Below are 20,282 nucleotides of genomic sequence, written 5' to 3' on the forward strand. Positions count from 1 at the left end.
AGAGCAGGGCCCAGCTCCTCCAGCAGGGGGACACACACACACACACCCACACACCCACACATGCACAGAGCAGGGCCCAGCTCCTCCAGTAGGGGGTGGCAGGGACACACACGCACACGCATGCACACACACACACACACACACACACACACACACACGTGCACAATTCCCAGCCAGTTGTAGGCCACACTTGTCTGCCGCAGGGTGAAATTTCTCACATACCCTCTGCCTATTCCCACTGGCCTCCAGCTGCTGCCCCTAGGGTTGAGCCCTCCCCAGCTCAGTAACCCCTCAAAGGCCCACAGGCTGTGGGTGACTCCCTGACAAACGGAGCCTGATTTGTTCAAATCCCACTCCCCTCCCGCCGAGATACAAGCCCTCCAGGGAAGGGGGGCCCATGACCGTCACTGAAGGGCCAGACAACCCACCTACAGCTTTTCCAGTGTGCTGTGGGGTGGACCGTGGGGGCAGGGAGCCAGGACTCCTGGGTTCCAGCCCCAGCTCAGAAAGGGGAGGGGCAGCTCGTGGGGCAGATCTGGAAAACTCACTGCAGTGCGTTTAAACGTAGTGCCCGTTTAGGCGCCCCACAGCTACGCTGCACGGGAACGGATCATCTGGCGCTGGGCTGCAGCCAGCTCTGGGGTGGGGCAGCCGGGGGCCAGCCGCACGCAGTCACTTAGTGTTCTCCTTTCTGGTTAGTGAGTGTTTCCCCCGCTTCCTCCCCCCCGGCTGCTGGGCGAGCATGCACCTGGCACGGGGAAGCAGGGCTGTAATTGGCATCTCTTCCTGCCGTAGGATCAGCAATAAACGTTCTTTACAGGCTATTAACCGCAGCGGGGCCGGACCAAACAGCAGGTCTTTGAACAGCTTGCAGCTGGAAAGCACTGGAGCGTTCCAACCTGGCTCAGCTGCCGCAGCAGGAAATAATAAATTGATCCGTGAGCATTTGCCAGGAGCGGTATTTAGGGGAGAGATCTGTGCATCTGTTGCAGTGCCCCAGCGCAGCGCTGGGGGGGGGCTCTCTGGGCAGTCAGGGCTGGCCCCAGTGCCCCAGCATGGCACTAGGAGGTGCTGTGCTTCAGGAAGCAGGGTTGGGGTGCCCTGTTCCCTGGCAGTCAGCGCTGGCCTCATGGCTGGGGAGTGATGCAAGCTTACTAGGTTTAGAACAGGGAGTCAGGCTGGGAGTCAGCCCCTGGGAGTCAGGCTGCCTGGGTTCACCCGCATTCTGCCCTTGCCTAATCTGAGTCTCAATTTCCTGCTGATTTCCTGGAACGGTGTGGATGTGACAATGTCCGTAGGGGGCAGAGCAGCTAGAAAGTAGCCATCTAGCCACGCTACACTGGGATGTGCTGAGTCTGAGATGCAGCTACCCCTGGGGTGAGGCACTTGGGGAACAGCTGCATATAACGATATACCAGAATGGCTTGCTTGGTGCTGACATGCAGTCACCTCTGGGCTGGGGCAGCTGGGAAACAGGCATACCTCATGCCACATGGGGACGGCTCTTCTGGCACTGAGATACAGTCACTTTTGGGGTGGGGCTGCCAGGGAACTGCTGCACACGACACCACATGGAGCTAACTCTCTGGGTACTGAGATGCAGCTGTCTCTGGGGGTGGGGCAGCTGGGGAACAGCCACACATAATGCTATACTGGGAGGTCTTGGTGTTGAAATGCAACCAGCACTGTCAGGAGATGATGCTGGGGGTTTTCATGCAGCAATACCTCAGAAAATGATTCACTCTTGTAGGCTGACCCTGCCTTCCTGTGGCTTTAACACCCCATTATCTCTCCCAGCAGAAATAACACACAGTTCAGTACTTGACTGCTTTTTTGTTTTGGTAGTTCAGAAGCAGAGTGATCGGGAACTGGGCATGGGTGAGGCAGGTGTATCAGTTCTCAAAGGCACAGGCCTGGTAACTGATGGGCTGACAGCAAGAAGGTGGGGAGGGGGCTGGGTGGGTAGAAAGTGTATGCACTAATATGCCATGATGCTCTTCTCTAAGGGCTGGATCCAGCTCCTTTTAAAGAAGCCCCCAAGAAATGCGCCTGGCTGTGGGGCGCAGCAGCTGGGGAGCCACCACAGAGGGATGGTTCACCCAGAAGTGACAGGCAGCTAGTTTTGGGGCGGCCGAGCTGGGGAGCTGCCCTAGAGGCGGGGTATGCGCAGCAGCTGCCTGTGAAGTGGGCCGGGGGGGGGGTGGAATTGCCTCTCAGAGAGGGCGAGTCCTGTTTATTGGGGGAGTCCTGTTTATTGGCTGGGCCCCCCCCCACCTCCCCAGGATTTTATGGTTTTATGACCAAGCCACGTAGCTGAGCAATTCTTTCTGGGCAATTTCATCCCACCTGAGAGCAGGCAGATCCACGCCCCCAGTGACCACGGCCCAGCAGCTCGCCACCTCCCCAGGGCCAGGCAGGAGCGCAGGTGCGGGCAGCTGAGACACAGAGGTAGGAGCGAGAGCATGTGCAGATGGGGCACGTGGAGGGGGGGATCTCGGGAATGCAGCCGTGGGGCAGGGACAGGAGGTGGATCTTGGGGATGTGGCTGTGGGGCAGGGTTAGGGGGTGGAACCAGGGAGTGCAGCTGTGGGGCAGGAACAGGACTGGTGTTTGCTGTAAGCTATGCATTAGGGCAGCCACCCCAGAGATTCAGTTGCTGCCCAGTTGATTAGCAGAGGGCCCACAGCTGGCAGTGTGTGTTTCCGTGGGTGGTACACAGCCGCACATGTCTCTGTGCAGGACAACATTTATTCCACACAGGAATGCATAAAATTAGAGGGGCAGGATGTGGATGTAGATGTGGATCTAGGGGCCACGGCCATGGGGCCACGTTGAGGCTGGATCTAGGAGACATGGGTCTGGGGCAGGGTGGGGGGGTGGATCGAAGAGACACAGCCGTGGGGCAGGCTCAGGAGGTGGATCAAGGGGATGTGGCTATAGGGCAGGGACAGGAGGTGGACTTAGTGATGTAACTATAAGGAAGGGCTGTGAATGGATCTAAGGGACATGGCCATGGGGCAAGGCTGTGGGTGGGTCTGGGGGATGCAGACATGGGTCAGGGTGGGATGTGGATCTATGGGATGCAGCCATGGGGCTGGGTGGGGGCTGGATCTCGGGGACGTGGCAGTGGGGCAGGGCTGTGGGTAGGTCTGGGGGATGCAGCTGTGGGGCAGGGCTGTGGGTGGATCTAGGGGACATAGCAGTGGGTCAGAGTGGGAGTTGGATCTAGGGGACTTGGCAATGGGGCAGCGCTGTGGGTGGGTCTGGGGGATGCAGACATGGGTCAGGGTGGGATGTGGATCTATGGGATGCAGCCATGGGGCTGGGTGGGGGCTGGATCTAGGGGATGTGGTAGTGGGGCAGGGCTGTGGGTAGGTCTGGGGGATGCAGCTGTGGGGCAGGCTGGGAGTTGGATCTAGGGGACTTGGCAATGGGGCAGGGCTGTGGGTGGATCTAGGGGACATAGCAGTGGGTCAGAGTGGGAGTTGAATCTAGGGAACTTGGCAATGGGGCAGCGCTGTGAGTGGATCTAGGGGAGGCAGCAGCGGGGGCTCATGCCTGTTACCGTTCCAGCCCGAGCCGCCATGCCTCCGGCCTGCGCCCCCCTCTGATCTGGCACCATGGACCTGCTGGACTCCCTGGCCCTGGCTGTCTACTCCATCACCATCCTGCTGGGCTTGCCGGCCAACAGCCTGGCACTGTACATCTTCCACCAGCGTGCCCGTGCCCGCCTCACCCCCAACCTCATCTACATGATCAACCTCTGCGTCTCTGACCTGGCCTTCATCCTCATCCTGCCCCTGAAGGTCCTGGAGGTGGTCCAGCCCGGCTGGTCCCCTCCCAGCCTGCTCTGCCCGCTCTACAGCCTGATCCACTTCGGCATGCTCTACACCAGCTCCTGCTTCCTGACGGCCGTCAGTGTCGGGCGCTACCTGGGCGCTGCCTTCCCCATCCGCTACCAGCTCTGCAAGAAGCCCCTCTACTCCTGCCTGGTCTGTGTGGCCATCTGGAGCCTGGTGAGCTTACACGGTGCCCTGCTCTTCATCCTGGAGAATTCCCTGGGAGCCAATGCCACCCTCTTCACAGGCAATGGCTCTGCCTGCTACCAGGAGTTCACCACGGAGCAGCTGGCCCTGCTGGTCCCCGTCCGCCTGGAGCTCTCTGTGGTTTTGTTCTTCCTGCCCTTGGGGATCACGGCCTTCTGCTACGCCAGCTGCATCCGCGTCCTCATAAAGTCCCGTCTCCATGAGCAGAAGAAGCGCCGGGCCGTGTGGCTGGCCATGGCCACGCTCTCCATCTTTGTGCTCTGCTTCGGGCCCTACAACCTCTCCCATGTAGTGGGCTACATCCGTGGCGAGGACCTTTGGTGGCGCAGGCTGGCGCTGCTGCCTGGAGCCTGCAACGCCTTCCTGGACCCGCTCATCTTCTACGTCCTCTCCTCGGACAAGGACCACCACCTGGCCTGGGTGTGGTGCTCGGTGGTGCAGAGCTGCAATGCCTTCAGGCAGAAGATGACCATGGGGCTCAGGGACCTGGGCAAGGGGCAGCCTGAGAAGGGCGTTGCCTCGTGGGAGTGCACAGGCCCTGGATTGGGCAGCTCCAAATGACAGGCAGGACACCCACTCCATTGGGACGGGATTTGGGACAATTGGCAATCTCGGATGGACTGGGGGTACAGCTGCTCACCAGCCTTCACATTTCCCCATGGAGCTGAGGGCCCCCAGTCTTGGGTAGGACGCAAGAACAAGGACAGGGAAATTCATGACTGCCTGAAGGGAGGCTCTAAAGTGGAGAGAGGCTGTTCTCAGTAAGGATGGATGGCAGAAGAAGGAGCAATGGTCTCAGGCTGCGGTGGGGGAGGTGTAGGTTGGATATTAGGTTGGAGGGAGGTGAAGCTCTGGAAGGGGTTATGTAGAGAGGTGGTGGAACCTCCATTCCTAGAAGTTTTAAGTCCCAGCTTGACAAAGCCCTGGCTGGGATGATTTAGTTGGGGTTGGTCCTGCTTTAGGCAGGGGTCTGGACTCGATGAGGTCTCTTCGAGCCCTAGGATTCTACGATCAATACAGATTCCCCATGCGGCCAACCTTGGATGGCATGTCTAAGAACCTGGCCTATCCTTGGGTCAGTACATTATCCCCCTTGGGACAAGGCAGTGCCTGGTTTTGGTGGGACTAGGTGGTGAAGTAGACATTTTCCATTGAGATGTAAGTGCGTGGCCATGACCTTGACCACTGATAGTCACAGAAGACACCTAAGGATGGCCCATCCCACAAACAGCTGGGACAGAAGGTGGGGAGATGCCCTGGGGGTGTATATACAGTTTATGGTCATTATGTGCCCCCATGGGACAGATCCAAAGGTGAGAGAACTGGATCTGGAGAATGATTCAGACCTCTTCACTCTGCTGTCTTCTTCAAGGGAGAAATAAACTGTACGGCTAACCCTCCTGCAGAGGGAATAGGCTAAACTCCATCCTGTAGGTCTGCATTGGATGAGCTGTTCTATGCTGTGCCCTTGTTCCCCAGCTGTCCCACCCCAGAGGGGGCTGCATTCCTGTATGGCTGATCCCTAGCTTCCCCCTCCCAGAGGAGGTTGCATTCTGGCAGGGAGGCCAGGGATTCCTTTCCTGGACTTTGGGTGTGAAACGTCCAAGGTTGCCCTGGCATCTGTGCAACTTGGATGTAGAAAAATAGTCCAAGGCACTCATAAATCTCCAGGTAATGAGGTCACAGCTCTCAGAACTGTCCAATTTGTATAAGGTCCTGCAAGCCTCCAGGAGAGAATAATTTGGGGAGTATCCCAGGGTTGATCATTGAATTAACCAGGGTAGATGCAATGGTGCCAGACCCCCCGCCCCAGCTGGGGTCAGTCGGTCGCCCCACTTCACCCTAGTGCTGACTTTTCTGCCCAGGGGCTGTAATTAACATTCCACTGACTGGTCTGTGCTGATTTAATAAATACAGTTTTCCCAGCTTCAATGGGGTCACTGTTATTAATACCACGATTGTAGGTATCATTCGATTGAGAGCAGGTTCCTACTGAAACGGCTGTGCTGCTGTCACAGCACAAGGGGGCTGGGAACCAGGATGTCTGGGCTCTATCCCAGCTCTGGGAGGACAGTGGGGTCTAGTGGTTAGAGCCAGGAAGGGCTGGGAAAGCAGGACTCCTGGGTTCTATGCCCAGCTGACTCTGTAACCCTGGGCAAGTCCCTGCCTTGTTCTGTGCCTCAGTTTCCCTCTACCTGAGTGGAAGGTGTGGCCAGTGCAGACTCTTCCCTCCACATGCTGATGGGCCCATTTGGTCTCCGAGCCTGGCCTGGTGGCTTCCCCAGCTTGGCTTTGGCACTGCCTGCCCAGGTACGACTCAGAGGTGAGGCCCTCTTTGCCAGTCTCCCCTTTGACAACTAGGGGGCAGCACATGCTGTATGGCTCAGCCCCTGGGCCTTGCCCCTGGCATTGACATTCCTGTGGCTGGGAGCTGGACAGGAGCTGGGAGGATCTGGCCCAGTCCAGCCACCCTTCCCCCACCCCCACATTGGTTTCCCCTGGCTCAGCAGAAGCAGAAGTTGCTTGAAACCACGGGTCCTGCCTGCCGTTTGGTGGCAAGGCTGGACATTCTCTGGGGCTCACTAGAAACCGTCGCAAGAGGGGATGGTTGGGCACCTAGAAACTGTCCAGAGCATAGTTCTTCAGAACTCCTACGAGGGGAACTAGGGTTAGGTTCCTAGAAACTTATTTTCCAGAATCACCAGTGAGACAGTTGGGCTCCCTCAAAGCATCACAGGAGTTCGGGGCTCCCTAGAAAGTGTTTTGGGGGGAGCTCAGGCTCCCTCGGAATGATGGCAGGGGCTCAGGGCTCGCTTGAAACAACCAAGGAGGCTTGAGTTTCCCTCAAAACCATCCAGGATGGCTCTGGGCTCCCTTGCAACTATTGGCTCTTGGCTCCAGGCTCTCTATGAACTTTAAGGTTATCTCTAGGGGCTCTAGAAACCGTCAGTGGAGCTCAGGGCTCCTGGCATACTATTGTGGGTGGGGTCAGGGCTCCTTGTAACTGTCTTAGTTCCCCCGGGAACTACCGGCTTCCCCCACCCCATACTCTGCAGCCAGCTGGGGTCAGTGGGTGGGGAGGGGGAAAGGGGCTTGGGGGGAAGCTCTGCACTGAGGACCCTGGGGCTGCAACCCCAGCTGCTCAGGTCTGGCCTAGTGCCCCCCCCGTGCTGCTGTTTCTCCGGTTCAGCCAAGGGGCACAGGGGGCGGTTTCTCAGGAGCCAGCAAGTCTCTGTGTCCTGGGCCCTGGCAGCAGGGTGGGAGTCCTGGTTTGTGAGTCACTGGAGCAAAATGACCCCGTGTGCCATTTCCTGTCTCCCACCAAACCTGCCTGGCCCCGGGGCCAAGTGGGAGCTGGCCCCCTAAATGGGAAAGGCCCCACGCCCATTCCCTGCCCTCTGCCAGTCCGGGACGGATGAGAGTCGGCACCTTCTAAAGTGAAAAGGCCCCAGGCCCCCTATGCTCTGCCCCTGGAGCCAGCCAGTCCCCCACCGTGGGGCTAGACTGGAACTGGTACCACCTAAAGGGGAACGGTCCCCATGCCTCTTCTCTGCTCCCTCCAACCTGCCAGTCTCTGGTCCTGGGGCCATATGGGAGCTGACACCCCCGAGCAGGGAAAGGTCCCATACCGCCCAACTTTGGGGTGAGCATCTCATAGATGCGCATTGAATGACTGTGCAGCACCTTGCAGTGGTCCCCAATTCTGCTTTGGGGGGTGTGTGCCAGACCCTGTCTCCCAGCTGTCAGTCCGGACCCCACTGGACTTCACCAGATCAGGAAAACTCACGGCACAAGAGACTGTGCTCCAGGGAAAGGGGAAGGAACCAGGGTCAGGGAGACCCAGCTTTGCCTCCTATAGCTCAGGGGGTGCACTTTTAGCCAGAAGTGGGGGAGGGGCTGGATGCCAGGACTCCTGGGTTCTATCCCTGGCAAGGGGGTCCAGTAGCTGAACAGGGGGATTCTGCCATATTGATGGGGGGCTGGAGGGTGGGTAGGGAGTTTCCCAACAGGGTTGTCAGTGGTGTCTTTGGAGAACTGTGTGCGTATTTTGGTGTCCGGTCACCTCTTTCTGCTCTGCCTAGGTTGCTTGAAACATCCACACTTGGGTTTATTTTGAGCTGGACAGTGCTATCCCTATCAGCTGTGAAATCAGCAGCACTCTGGGCAGGAGACCAATACTGATATTCGCAGCCGCTGGGCTGCAGAAGAAAGATCGCCTGTGCTCAGAGAACTGGTCCAGGAGAGACTCGGAGCTGGAGACAGGGTAAGGGACTGCGCTAAGTTACCTACCTCTCTACCCTCAGGCATCCTGCTCGAGCCAGCCAGCCAGCCCTATCTGTCTATCTGCAGGAGCTCGGCCCGGGTAAGTTTTGCAGAGGCGGGAGAAAGAGCTTTGAATTAAAAGCTCAGAGGTGAGGTCCATGGGGAATGAAATAGGAATACACCTATCTCGTAGAGCTGGAAGGGACCTTGAGAGGTCATCAAGTCCAACCCCCTGCCCTCACAGCAGGACCTACCATTATTCCTCAGAGCTTTCTTTTTCTTTGCCCCATTCTCCTCAGTGTCCCTCTCAAGGATTGAGGGCATAACCCTGGGTTTACAGGGCCAAAGAGCAACCCACTGAGTTCTCCCTCACTCTGACTACAGCGTGGGACTTTTCCCCTGAAGGAGGCACCAGTTCTGAGCTGGCCCAAGAGGCTGGGATGGCTTGGCTGGAAATCCCTGGAAGCACCTGCTCCTTGCTCGCTGGGGTTCTGTTCTTCTGAATCCCTGATGCACCCTCAGTGTTGTGGTTTCTCTACGATCTCAGATGCTTTCACTTTTCTGTTTGTCCGGGTAGCCTTGGGGGTCAGATTATGTCTGCTCTGCCCTTATTCCTCTGTCTGGACTCCGCACCTAGGCTGCAGAGCCCCAAGAGCACCTCTTTAAACACCCACAGAGGGCTGAGCACTTCTCTCTCTTGTACTTGGTCTGGCAGGGTCATTATTTGGGAAGAGGTGTAGCCATGGTGGACTCCTGGTTCCCAGCCCTGCCCCCGTGCTCTAACCACTAGTCCCCACTCCCCTTTTATAACCAGCATCCGCTAGAGGACGGATGTATGGGCAGGGGGACACTGGGCAATCCTTCCAAGCCCTGGTGTGGAGAGGCACTAGGCTGCTGGATCTACACAGCTCTTGGGGAACGCTAACAGTTTTACTCCAGGCCACGAACTACATAGACATCTCAGAGTGCTGTAGAAGAGGTCCAGATGGGATGAGACCCCTCAGGATGCTGAACCCAGCGGTCAGCTGCCTCAGTTAGAGAGTGACAACGGTAAGACCCCCAGTGGGGGTCCTGGGTCAGGCGCTGGGACTGGATGAGCCCTTGGCATCTCTAAATCTAGGATTCCCCCTTTTACTCACTTGGCTAATTTTCTCCCGCTGTCTTTTTTGGGGGTGTGAAAAGCAGGAGGGGAGGAAGCTGAGACAAAGTGTGGAGGCAGGTGGGATCCCCCTGCCCCCCCCGGCTCGTGAAGAAAACGTTCGAAACTCTCATTGGACAATGAAGTTCTGGAGGCAGCTAGGCTGGGTCGGTGGTTTTGAAAACTCCCCACCTAATGGAAGTATTAGTAATAGCCTCATCTGTCTGTGGCAGGATCCAGGGCTCCCCAGGCCTGGCATAGGACTGCCCCCCCATGCTAGGAGCTGTTGTGCCACTTACCCTATTGTGTCCAGGGCTGCGTGCTGTTAGGGCACTGGGTGCCCATCGCGCCAGGCACTGTACGCCATTATTACTATATATTAGGTGTAGTCCGTTGGCGCCCAGAGCTCCCGTTCTGACCCGGGGTGCCAGATGCTGTATGTTATTAGTGCTACTCAGAAGTGTGACAGTGTCATCCAGGCACCTCCGGACTCTGCTGCACCAGGAGTTGCACAGGCAGAGAAAAGAGCTGCCCCCCTGGCTGCACGGAGTTTGTCTAAGAGCTAATCTCAAAGGGGGCTCACTAACCCCACTTGTCTCCCCTCTCTCTACAACGAACGACCCCAGCTGGGACACCACCTGCAGTGCCTCCCGAAGGCCTAGCACGTACCCTGTTGCTATTGGAAACCCAGCTCTACCTCCATCTCTGTCCCAACGCCCTGTTGCTATTGGCAACCTAGATCCATCCCTATCCCAAGGCCTAGTGGCTGCCCAGTTGTCATTGGTGACCCAGACCCACCTCCATCTCCCTCCCAAGACCTGGTGGGCATCCTGTTGTCATTGGCAACCCCAACCTACTTCCATCTCAAGTGGGTCCCGTTACTGGCAGTCCAGCCTCTGCCACCCCTTTTTTCCACCATGCTTAGTATTAACCCCCAGGTCTCCCTGGTGGTCTACATGGTGACCTTCCTGACAGGCCTGCCTCCCAACCTGCTGGCCTTCTGCGTCTTCGTGGTGAAGGCCCGCAGGCGCCTGCTACCAGCCGACGTCCTGCTCCTCAACCTGACGGTGTCTGACCTGCTGCTGCTGGCCTTCCTACCCATCCGCATTGCCGAGGCCTCCTGGGATATGAAGTGGAGGATGCCAGATTTCCTCTGTCCCTTCTTCAGCTTTCTCTTTTTCAGCAGTATCTACATCACCATTCTCTCACTCATGGGCGTCAGCATCGACTGCTACCTCAGCGTGGCCTTCCCCCTCCGCTACAAGGCACGGTGCCGGCCGGCCTACGCCATGGCGGCCGCGATCTTGTTCTGGCTGGCTGCCTTCTCCCACTGCAGCATTGTCATCATGGTCCTGTACCAAGGCATGACAAATGACACGGCAAGCAACCCGACCCGCTGCTACGCCACCTTCACTGACCAACAGTTGGCCCTCCTGCTGCCTGTCCGCCTGGAAATATTCATCGTCCTCTTCTGCCTCCCATTCTGCATCACAGCCTTCTGCTATGCCCGATTCATCTCCATCATCCACTCCCTGCCCCTGGTGAGCACGGGGAGGAAGCACCGGGCCATTGGGCTCATGGTGGCCACATTTCTCATTTTTGTGATCTGCGTCGCACCCTTCAGCTTCTCCCATTTGGTGGGCTACATGCAACAGAAGAGCCCTGACTGGAGAGACTATGCCGTGCTCCTCAGCACCTTCAACTCCAGCTTTGATCCCATCATCTTCTACTTCTCCTCCTCATCTTTCCAGAAGATCTGCCTGCAGGCTGCCTGGGAGAAGTTGCGGCTTGGCTGGGTCTGCGCTGGAGTCTGGCTGGAGTCCCCGGAGAATGAGGCCACAGAGGATTCACAGATGGTGCAGTGAGATGGATGGGGTGGGGAGCACAGTTCCGCTCCCACCAGGACTGGGATTGTCACAGTTCTTGCCCACTGTGACCTGAAAGCTAGGAAAGACTATTCCCTGATGAGGGCTCCTCTCTACTTGTCCTTGCAGCCCAACTGGCCAACTTGCTTCCATAGACAGTTGGGCTCTTTTGCTCAGCAGCGATTTTATGACGATTTGTGCAACATTTGGAGCTTTATGCAAGCTGGCTTGCAGAAAAAAAAAAAAAACTACAGAGGTTTCAGTTTAAAATTTACTGACAGAACACAACTCCAGCTGGGCAGATGTCCAACATGTGGTTCCAGGGTGCTCATGGTCATGCTGATGAGGCCACCTCTCCTCATGAGGTGGAACCTTTTCTCCGTGTCTTGGGCAGGAGGGGTGTGGTCTGTGTCTCGGAGCTGAGGCCTGGAACTGGGGTTCTTGCACGTAGACCAGGGGCACACAGCAGGGCACTGCCTGACCTCCACATCATAGCCAGCAGCTGGCCACTGGGCTCCCTCCCCAGCCCTCCAGGTTTGGGCTGAAGGCAGGGTGAGATAGGTAAGCCTGGGAGAGAACCTCAGGGTTCTATGGGGTGTGGGTTAGAGTAGGGAGAACCAGGAAGACCTGGGTTCTGTTCCCAGCTCTGGGAGAAGAGTGGGATGTTGTGGGATAGAGTGGGGGGGGGGTCAGGATGGGAAAGGGGAGGGGTCTCAAGCCTGGCATCTCCCTACAGTACCAGCTACCTAAACACTTCCTCCATTCCCTCACCAAGCCAACACCCTGAGAGGGGAAAGGGCCCAGCCCCTGAGCCAGCCAGTTACTGCCAGGGCACCACTGGAGCCAGTACCTGCTAGAAGAAATCTGAGGAACTTGCAGAGCAGAAGCTGGCAGCTTCCTCGTTGGATTTCCCTGGAGGCTGAGGGCTTTGCCAAGACCCCAACCCCCAGGGGCCCTGCAGTGGGTGCAGCCCAATCTCTGGCAGCCCCTGTGCTCAGCCGTTTCCTGCTGTCTCACCAAGGACAGAACTTGCCCCACCCAATGTCCCTGCAGCTAGTGGGGCAAGCGGATGTGCCCTATTCTCAAAGCTCTGTCTTTAGGACCTCCCGCCGGTGTCTCAATAATAGGCAAGTTGTCCCTTATGTTCTGTTTCCTGCTCCCCCCACCCATCAATAGCAGCGGATCCTGCGACGAAACAGATCCCTGCTCACCAGCCGTGCTTTCACTAGCAGCTGGCAGTGACAGTGGACGTGCAGGGCAGGTGATGGGGCAAAGCTACAAGACGTGCCGGGTGCTCCACCTGCTGGTCTGTCAGCGCAGCCCCTTCTGTGTGTCAGGAAGGTTCAGAAAAGGGCGACTAAGATGATTAGGGGCTTGGAAAGGGTCCCATATGGGGAGAGGCTAGAGAGACTGGGACTTTTCAGTTTGGAAAAGAGGTGATTGAGGGGCGATATGATAGAGGTATATAAAATCATGAATGGTGCGGAGAAAGTGAATATAGAAAAATTATTTACCTTTTCCCATAATACAAGAACTAGGGGACACCAAATGAAATTGATGGGTAGTAGGTTCAAAACTAATAAAAGGAAATTTTTCTTCACACAGCGCACAGTCAACCTGTGGAACTCCTTGCCGGAGGAGGCTGTGAAGGCCAGGACTCTATTAGGGTTTAAAAAAGAGCTTGATAAATTTTTGCAGGTTAGGTCCATAAATGGCTATTAGCCAGGGATAAAGTATGGTGCCCTAGCCATCAGAACAAGGGCAGGAGATGGATGGCAGGAGATAAATCACTTGATCATTGTCTTCTGTTCTCCTTCTCTGGGGCACCTGGCATTGGCCACCGTCGGCAGATGGGATGCTGGGCTGGATGGACCTTTGGTCTGACCCAGTATGGCCATTCTTATGTTCTTATGTTCTTATGGTCTCTGTCGGTGGCCAGCAGCAGCCTAGGGATATTAGCTACCTGTCGACAGCGTGCAGGCAGGAAGGAACAAGCTGCTTCCAGCTGGGGGTGGGGTGGGGCGCAGGACAGAGGTGAAGAAGAGATGAACTCTGAAAAGACACAAGCTGGGTCATTTCCCACTGTCCCACCCACTCCTCCTTCCCTGCGACCGGGAGCCGCTCCCATCCCTCCCCGCCTGCATGGGGCCAGAAGGCTGCAGGTGGCCACACTCTGACGTGAACCCCGGCAGAAATCGGGGATGCGTGACCCTGCGTGCCCCCCCTCTTGTTGCCTCAGGACGATGCCACCCCAGATACCAGGAGAGATGGGGCCATCCCAGGGGCCAGTCCAGATAGGAATGGAGGACAGAGAACATTGGATGGGTCAGTCAGCCGCCCTCCACCATATGTCTGGGAGTGTGTGTGGGGGATATGAGGATGTGCCTGTGTCACCCCTGCCTGTGGGAACCCTAATGCCTTAAAGATAAGCAGGTAAATCAAGAGGCCAACACTGCGCGATTCCTTTTCAGCAGCGGCTCAGTCAATTGACGCGAATCTGAACCTTTCCCCTTCACCGTTCCGATTGGCGGCTGTTGAAATCACTTGCACGTGAGCCATTCTACCTGTATTCAGCATAGGACCAGAGGGTCTCTCTAACCACGAGGCAGGCAGGGTTCCTCTCCCTGGCCTGAGGTCTAGCAGGTAGAGCTGTGGGAGGATGGAGGCTGGACTGCTGGGTTCTCTGCCCAGCTCTCGGAGGGAGGAGCTTCAGACATTACAGCTGGGGTACAGGCTGGGAGCCAGGCCTGCTGGGTTGAGGGCTCTCCTGGCCAAAGAGCACAGGGTGGTGCCTTAGAAGCCAGGCACGTACTCTGCTGTGAGAGATGCCCTGATGTGAAATACATTTCCCCAGCCAGAAGCAGGCTGGGATTAATGTCTGTCCGTCCCCACCTACGCCAGGGCGGCAGGCGCCCAGGAAGTGAGCTCTGGCCCGTGCACTTATGCTATCAGATCTGTGCAAATGGCAACTGATGCAGCTACACCAGGAGGCAGGGGGGACCCGATGCCAGAGGAGGGTCTACATTCACCCTGGCGACAGCTCCGGGGGAGCCATGGCCCAGTGACCCCAGCTGGGATCTGGCCCCATTGCCTCTGTCGTCAGCCATCAGGCAGGTTCCCTCCCACTCAGCAGTGGCGGCCGTGCCTGGCTCGGTGCCCTGTGGAGGGTTTTATGAGCCTGGAGCCTGAGGGAGGAAATATGGACCTGGGTTTGCTTGTTTATTTCATATTGCACTTTGCAAAGATACTGACGTCGTGGAGGTCAAAGAAACAGCCACGAGTCCAACACAGCATCTCCCCCAGGGCCCTGGGGCTGCACCAGTCGATGCCCCACCCTTCCCAGAACAGGGGTACAAAGAGGGTCCTGGCTTCTAACCCCCCAGATCTCTCGGAGGGGGATCCCACTGCTGTCCCAGAGCTGGGGACAGAGCCCAGGTGTCCTCACCCCCAGCAGACTGCAGTAGCCGGAGGTTGCGGGGGGACACCACATCCCTTGAGGATGTGCCGGCTCACACCAGGCATGAGGAAGTGATGATTGCATCCATGCATAACTAGCTTCCTGGGCTGCGGCGAACTCACTGCTCAGCTGAGCACTGGGGAGCAGCTACCAGCTCCTCCCTGAAAACATCATCTGGAGGGGCTTCCTGCCCGGACTTATGGGTTCCATCCCTTCCACAGGGCCTCACACACAAGCTGCTGGAGGAGGTGAGTCAGGGCTTGCTAGCTGGGTGGACTGTGGCTAATAAGGAGGGCAGTGGAGGTTAATGGTTAGAGCACAGGACTGGGTATTCAGATACCTGGGTTGTCTCTGCAGCTTTGGGAGAGGAGTGTGGTCTAGAGGTTAGAGCAGCATTAGGGGCTGGGAGGCAGGACTTGTGGGTTCTGTCACAAGCTCTTGAAGGGGACTGGGTTAGAGCAGGCCTGGAGCCAGACAGGATGGCTTTCTCCATTCTCAGAGGTGAATGGGGTTTACTGCTGAAAGCTGGCGGTTGGACGCTAGGACACCTGGGCTCTGTTACCAGTGCTGGTGGGTAAGTGTTCCCCCTTTCCAGTCATGCCCAGGTGTGAAGTTCCATTTTGCTTATGTAACATTTAAAAATAAAGAAACAAGGTAAACAAATTATTGCCGGCTCAACAGATTCTATCCTCACCCCGCGGAATCGAGTGCAGTCTAGTGGTTAGAGTGGGTTAGAAGGACTGGAGCCAGAATTCTGGTGGTTCTAGCCCAGCTCTGGCAGGGCAGTGGTGTCTAGTGGTTAGTGCAGGAATCAGGGAGGTAAGACTCATTTGCTCAGTTCCCAGCTTGGTAGAGGAGTGGGATCAGGTCGTTAGAGCAAGGAGTCAGGATTCCTGGGCTCTATCCCAGACTCAGGGGAGTAGAGACTAATGGTTAGACTGGGAGGCACCAGGACTCCTGGGTTCTTTCCCCCGATATTTCCCTGTTCTGACTGCCTGTTGTGCCACAGGAGAAATGGCGGGGGGTGAAGGTTTGTGAGCTCTGCTGGAGAGGGGCTTGTCCGTCACTGAGCAACCAGGACTGAGCAAAGCTGGCTGGAGCAGGAGCGGGTGTTTGTGGAAATTTGAGTGAGGGGTGGGGAGAGGGGAGCCCTGAGACAGGATACTGTAGTGGTCTGTATACGGGGGGCACCCAGCCCTGGGGTGGGGAGGTGCCATTCAGGAGGTGGGGTGTGGTCATTACGTCCTCTCCAGAATGGGCCCCCCACGCAGAGGAAGTGACAGTTCCTCGCCCTTCAGGAACCGCTCCGTTCCCAAGGGCTCTGAGAACCCAACGATTGGGTCTGATCCTGCTGAGGTGCTGAGTCCTGCCACCACATCCCAGCAGTCAGACAGGCTGGGAGGGACAGTGGGCATCCCTCTGGTGGGGCAGTGGAAGGACTGACAGAGGGTCAGACCAGGAGAGATGTGCTGGCTGGGGCACACACCCTGCCCTGGTCCTGGAACCCAGGAGTCCTGGCTCTCAGCCTTGCTCGAGCCCACTCGCACCTACAGCATGATTGACAGGGGAACAAGGGCCTGGCTGTGCTGAGGCAATTGTTTGCTTTAAGGGAGATGCTGCTTAATTTCTGTTTATTAATGAAGCAATTTAAGGACTGACCCCCAGAGCTGGGAGGTGGGTGCACCCCAGGGCAGGAGGGACCCATCACAGTTTGGGGTGAGGGCACCCACAGTCTGTCTGAGGTGTGGGTGCAGGACACCTTGGTCTTGGGTAATCCGTTGGGCTGCTCTCCTGAGTCACTGGGTTGGCTCAGTGGCTGGGGTGGAGGCAGGACTCCTGGGTTCTCTCTCTGGGAGCTGAGCGTGTCTACTGGAATGAATGGAGCTTAACATTGCACCAAGGTTCCTGGGTTGTGTTACCTAATTTGTCTGTCTATTAACCTCTTATCCCCATTTTAACCTCAACAGCAGCCCTCAGAGCCTGAGAGAGAACCCAGGAGTCCTGGCTCCCCAGCCCCCACCCACGAACAGCTTGACCCCCCTTTCCTTCTACCTAGGATGATACTTCCCTGTTGTCCAAGCAGCCTGCTGGACAGTCCCCTCCACAGCCGCAGCCCGTCCTATGGGTTTGCTCATACACTTTTCTGAATCCCAGGTCCCCCCGAGTGCTTCACCACTGCACCCCCTCCTGCCCCCCAGCTGCACACGCTGCTGGCTAAACGGGAAACCAAACTCAATAAGTACAGGAGCCGGCTCCATCAATTCCAGCTGTATGTGTTGTGTCGGGTAATGCACTGGGAGTCCTGATTTTATATAGGAAAGGAGGGCTGGGAGCCAGGACTCCCGGGTTCTATCCACATGAGGGGAGGAGAGGGGGTGGCCTGTAAGGGAACTGCAGTGGGTTGATGGGAAAAAAGATAAATGAAGATGATGGTCGAAGATAAATGTTAAATAACTGCAAAGTTACAATCAATTATTATTTTTAAATTAAATACCTTCCAATAATGTTATTAACTGATGTCTGAACTTCGATGATGTGCTCTCCTTTTTCATTGAATGACCTGTACATAGCACTTAGAATTGGCTTTGATGGGGTCTGCGAAGGGTCGGGAGGTGATTGGGGGTCTGCAAATGGTTTGGGGATAACTGCAAGTGGTTTGGGGGTCCATGAATGGTTTGGGGTGTGATGGGGGGTCTGTGAATGGTTTGGAGTTGATGGGGGGTCTGCAAATGGTTTTGGGGTGACTGGAGGGTCTGTGAATGGCTTGGGGGTGACTTGGGGTATGTGAATGGTGTGGGGGGTGATTGGGGGTCCACAAACTGTTTAGGGGGGTGATTGGGGTCCACCCTAGTGAAGAGGTTGGGGAACCACTGGTCTAGTCCAGAGGCTAACAAATTGTGGTCCGAGAACTCCACTCAGGTGGACCAAGGGTTGGTTATGAATTTTTGTATATAAAGAGCTCATCTCCAAAGCACGTTATAATAGCTAGCTAACGGTAGACATAACATTTGGAAAGATCATTAGGTGGTCCATGCAGACCCTGGACAATTTTCAAGTGGTCTGTGAAAAAAAAGGGAGACTAGAAAACCAACCAAGGAACCTCAATTTATTTTCATTCACTTCCTATTCCTTATAAATTAAGAGGAGGATTAAAAGAAAAAAACAATGAAAAATCATGTAATCCTAGCCCTGCAAGGGACCTTGGAGTTAACCAAGTCCAGTCCCCTGCCCTCTCAGCAGGACCAAGCACCATCTAGATTATCCCTGTTAGATACTTACCCCACCTGTTCTTCAGTATCTCTAAAGACGTAGAATCCACAACCTTCCCCAGGCAATTTATACCAGTGCTTGACCACCCTAATAGTTAGGAAATTTTTCCTAATGTCCAACCTAAGCCTCCCTTGCTGCCATTTCAGCCAATTGCCTCTTGTCCTGGTTTCAGAGGCTAAGGAGAATAAGTTAGCTCTCTCCTCCTTGTAACACCCTTTTAGGTACTTGAAAGCAGCTATCATAGAATCCCAGAGCTGGAAGGGATCTCAGAAGGTCCTTGAGTTCAGTGCCCTGCCCAAAGTTATCACGTGCCCTCTTAGCCTCCTCTTTTCCAAACTAAACAAATCCAGTTCTTTTAATCTTCTCTCATAGGCCATATTTTCTAGACTTTTAATCGTTCTAGTGGCTCTTGGACTCTCTCCAGTTTCTCCATATCTTTGCTAAAATGTGGGGCCCAGCACTGGACACAGCAGTCCAGCTGAGGCCTACTCAGCGCAGAGGTGGGGCAGGAGATAGAGAGAATGTCCTTTTTCTTGGCCGAATCCCAGGGAGGAGAAAAATGGAAGCTGAGCAGGACCCCACTACCTCTGCCGCTGCCCCCACAGGATGCTGCAGACCATAATAAACAGGGTTCTCCCTGTGGCCAGTGTAGGAAGGACTCTGAACCTTACAATATATCTCACAGACAACCACACAGCCAAATCTTATCCTTTCGTTCCCCCAGCAATGCACATTGCAACAGGCCATGATCTTCCACAGGATATCTTACCTGGAATGTTTTTCTAAGATGCTTTGGTGAACATGGGGTGGCTTTGGGGTACAGAGGGCCACAGAGCGGAGAGGGTGAAGTGGTTTGGAGCAGGGGGGGATTGGAGCCAGGATTCCTGAGTTCCTTCGGCAGCTGATGAGTCCATTCCTGTTGCAGGAGCCAAGGAAATGCATTTGAACATTTCCACCCCGCTGGTGCTCACCATCTACATCTTCACCTTTGTGATTGGCCTCCCGTCCAACCTTCTGGCCTTCTACACCTTCCTGGTGAAGGTTCGTCAGAAACCCACCCCAGCCAACGTGTTTCTCCTCAACCTCACCGTCTCAGACGTCTTGCTCCTCATCTTCCTTCCCTTCAAGATGGTGGAGGCCGCCTCAGGCATGGTGTGGAACTTGCCCTACTTCCTCTGTCCAATCACCAACTTCATCTACTACGGTAGCATCTACATCAGCTCCCTCTTCCTCATGGCCGTCAGCGTTGAGCGCTACTTGGGGGTGGCCTTTCCTATCAAGTACAAGCTCTGCCGCCGACCAGCCTATGCTGCCGTTGCCTCCGTGGTCTTCTGGGTGGCGACCTACTGCAAGTGCAGCATCGTCTACATTGTCCAGTACAAAAATGGTCCAAGTAGCCCTATACAATCCAATGAGTCCTATTGCTATGAAAATTTCACTGCTACACAGCTCCAGATCCTCCTCCCTGTCCGTCTGGAGTTCTTCATTGTCCTCTTCTGCCTCCCCTTCACCATCACCCTTTTCTGCTATGTCAGCTTCGTCCGCATCCTGGTGGCCTTGCCCAGCATCCCGGCCCGGAGGAAGCAGCGGGCCGTGGGCCTGGCTGTGGCCACCTTGTCCAACTTCATAATCTGCTTTGCCCCATACAACCTGTCCCACTTGGTGGGCTTTGTCCAGAAGGACAGCCCCCGCTGGAGGGTGTACGCTCTTCTCCTCACCACCCTCAACGCCTCCATGGACCCCGCCATCTTCTACTTCTCCTCCACCGCCGTCCAACGGGCCTTTGCCGACTGCCTGACCGGCCTGAGGCACAGACTCAGCTCCCTCATGGCGTGGTGCCATGTCTCCTGCTTGACTTGCTGTAAGGAAGAGGACAGGGAGGGGAAGGCATCCACAGAGGACCAGGCTGAGGAATCAAAGACTGGACCCCCCATATGAGACCATCCCTCTACGGAGCCTGCCTTGCCTCAGGCTCCGCAGGAGCAAGAGATCCTGCGCTTGTGCTGCGGACAGCAACTTATGTCCTTCCCCGCACCTCCCGAGAGGGCCATCAGCCTTGCTTGGGCACTAGTGAGAAGCAAGTCTAGGAGCTGGTGCCCAGCTTCCATGGGGCTTTGGCCTAGGTGAGCTTCAGAGCCATTGGCCTGACTTCCACCGGGTTTGGCCAACCTGAGGTTGACGTTGCCATGGTGTCGGAGGCCTTCCTTGGCCACCGCCACCAGGCCAGGAACAGCACTGGGTTT

At 56.1% G+C, this 20,282-nt stretch overlaps 3 protein-coding genes across 3 annotated transcripts; all 3 read left to right on the top strand.

Moving 5' to 3' along the window:
• Window positions 1-2,388: 2,388 nt before the first annotated feature.
• LOC142003845 (free fatty acid receptor 1-like) lies at window positions 2,389-5,987 on the top strand. Its single transcript, XM_074981154.1, has 2 exons — window positions 2,389-2,448; window positions 3,574-5,987. The coding sequence occupies exon 2, from the start codon at window positions 3,621-3,623 to the stop codon at window positions 4,605-4,607; it is 987 nt and encodes a 328-aa protein (XP_074837255.1). The 5' UTR covers window positions 2,389-2,448; window positions 3,574-3,620; the 3' UTR covers window positions 4,608-5,987.
• Window positions 5,343-11,312, top strand: LOC142004040 (free fatty acid receptor 3-like). Its single transcript, XM_074981460.1, has 3 exons — window positions 5,343-5,359; window positions 8,351-8,409; window positions 10,264-11,312. Exons 1-3 carry the CDS (start codon window positions 5,343-5,345, stop codon window positions 11,310-11,312), a joined length of 1,125 nt encoding a protein of 374 aa, XP_074837561.1.
• Window positions 11,313-15,783: 4,471 nt separating this feature from the next.
• Window positions 15,784-19,977, top strand: LOC142004041 (free fatty acid receptor 2-like). The gene is made up of 2 exons (XM_074981461.1): window positions 15,784-15,799; window positions 18,965-19,977. Exons 1-2 carry the CDS (start codon window positions 15,784-15,786, stop codon window positions 19,975-19,977), a joined length of 1,029 nt encoding a protein of 342 aa, XP_074837562.1.
• Window positions 19,978-20,282: the final 305 nt, after the last annotated feature.

Source organism: Carettochelys insculpta, chromosome 30 (genome assembly GCF_033958435.1).
Source record: "Carettochelys insculpta isolate YL-2023 chromosome 30, ASM3395843v1, whole genome shotgun sequence".
Lineage (NCBI taxonomy): Eukaryota > Metazoa > Chordata > Testudines > Carettochelyidae > Carettochelys > Carettochelys insculpta.

What these genes read in the sequence shown, in the direction of transcription:
- LOC142004040 (XM_074981460.1), top strand. An exon ending in TCTGCAGGAGCTCGGCCCGG is followed by an intron (nt 8,410 to 10,263) that starts GTAAGTTTTGCA and finishes CTCCCTCCCAAG; the next exon opens with ACCTGGTGGGCATCCTGTTG.
- LOC142003845 (XM_074981154.1), top strand. Translation starts at nt 3,621, where the DNA reads ATGGACCTGCTGGACTCCCTGGCCCTGGCTGTCTACTCCATCACCATC.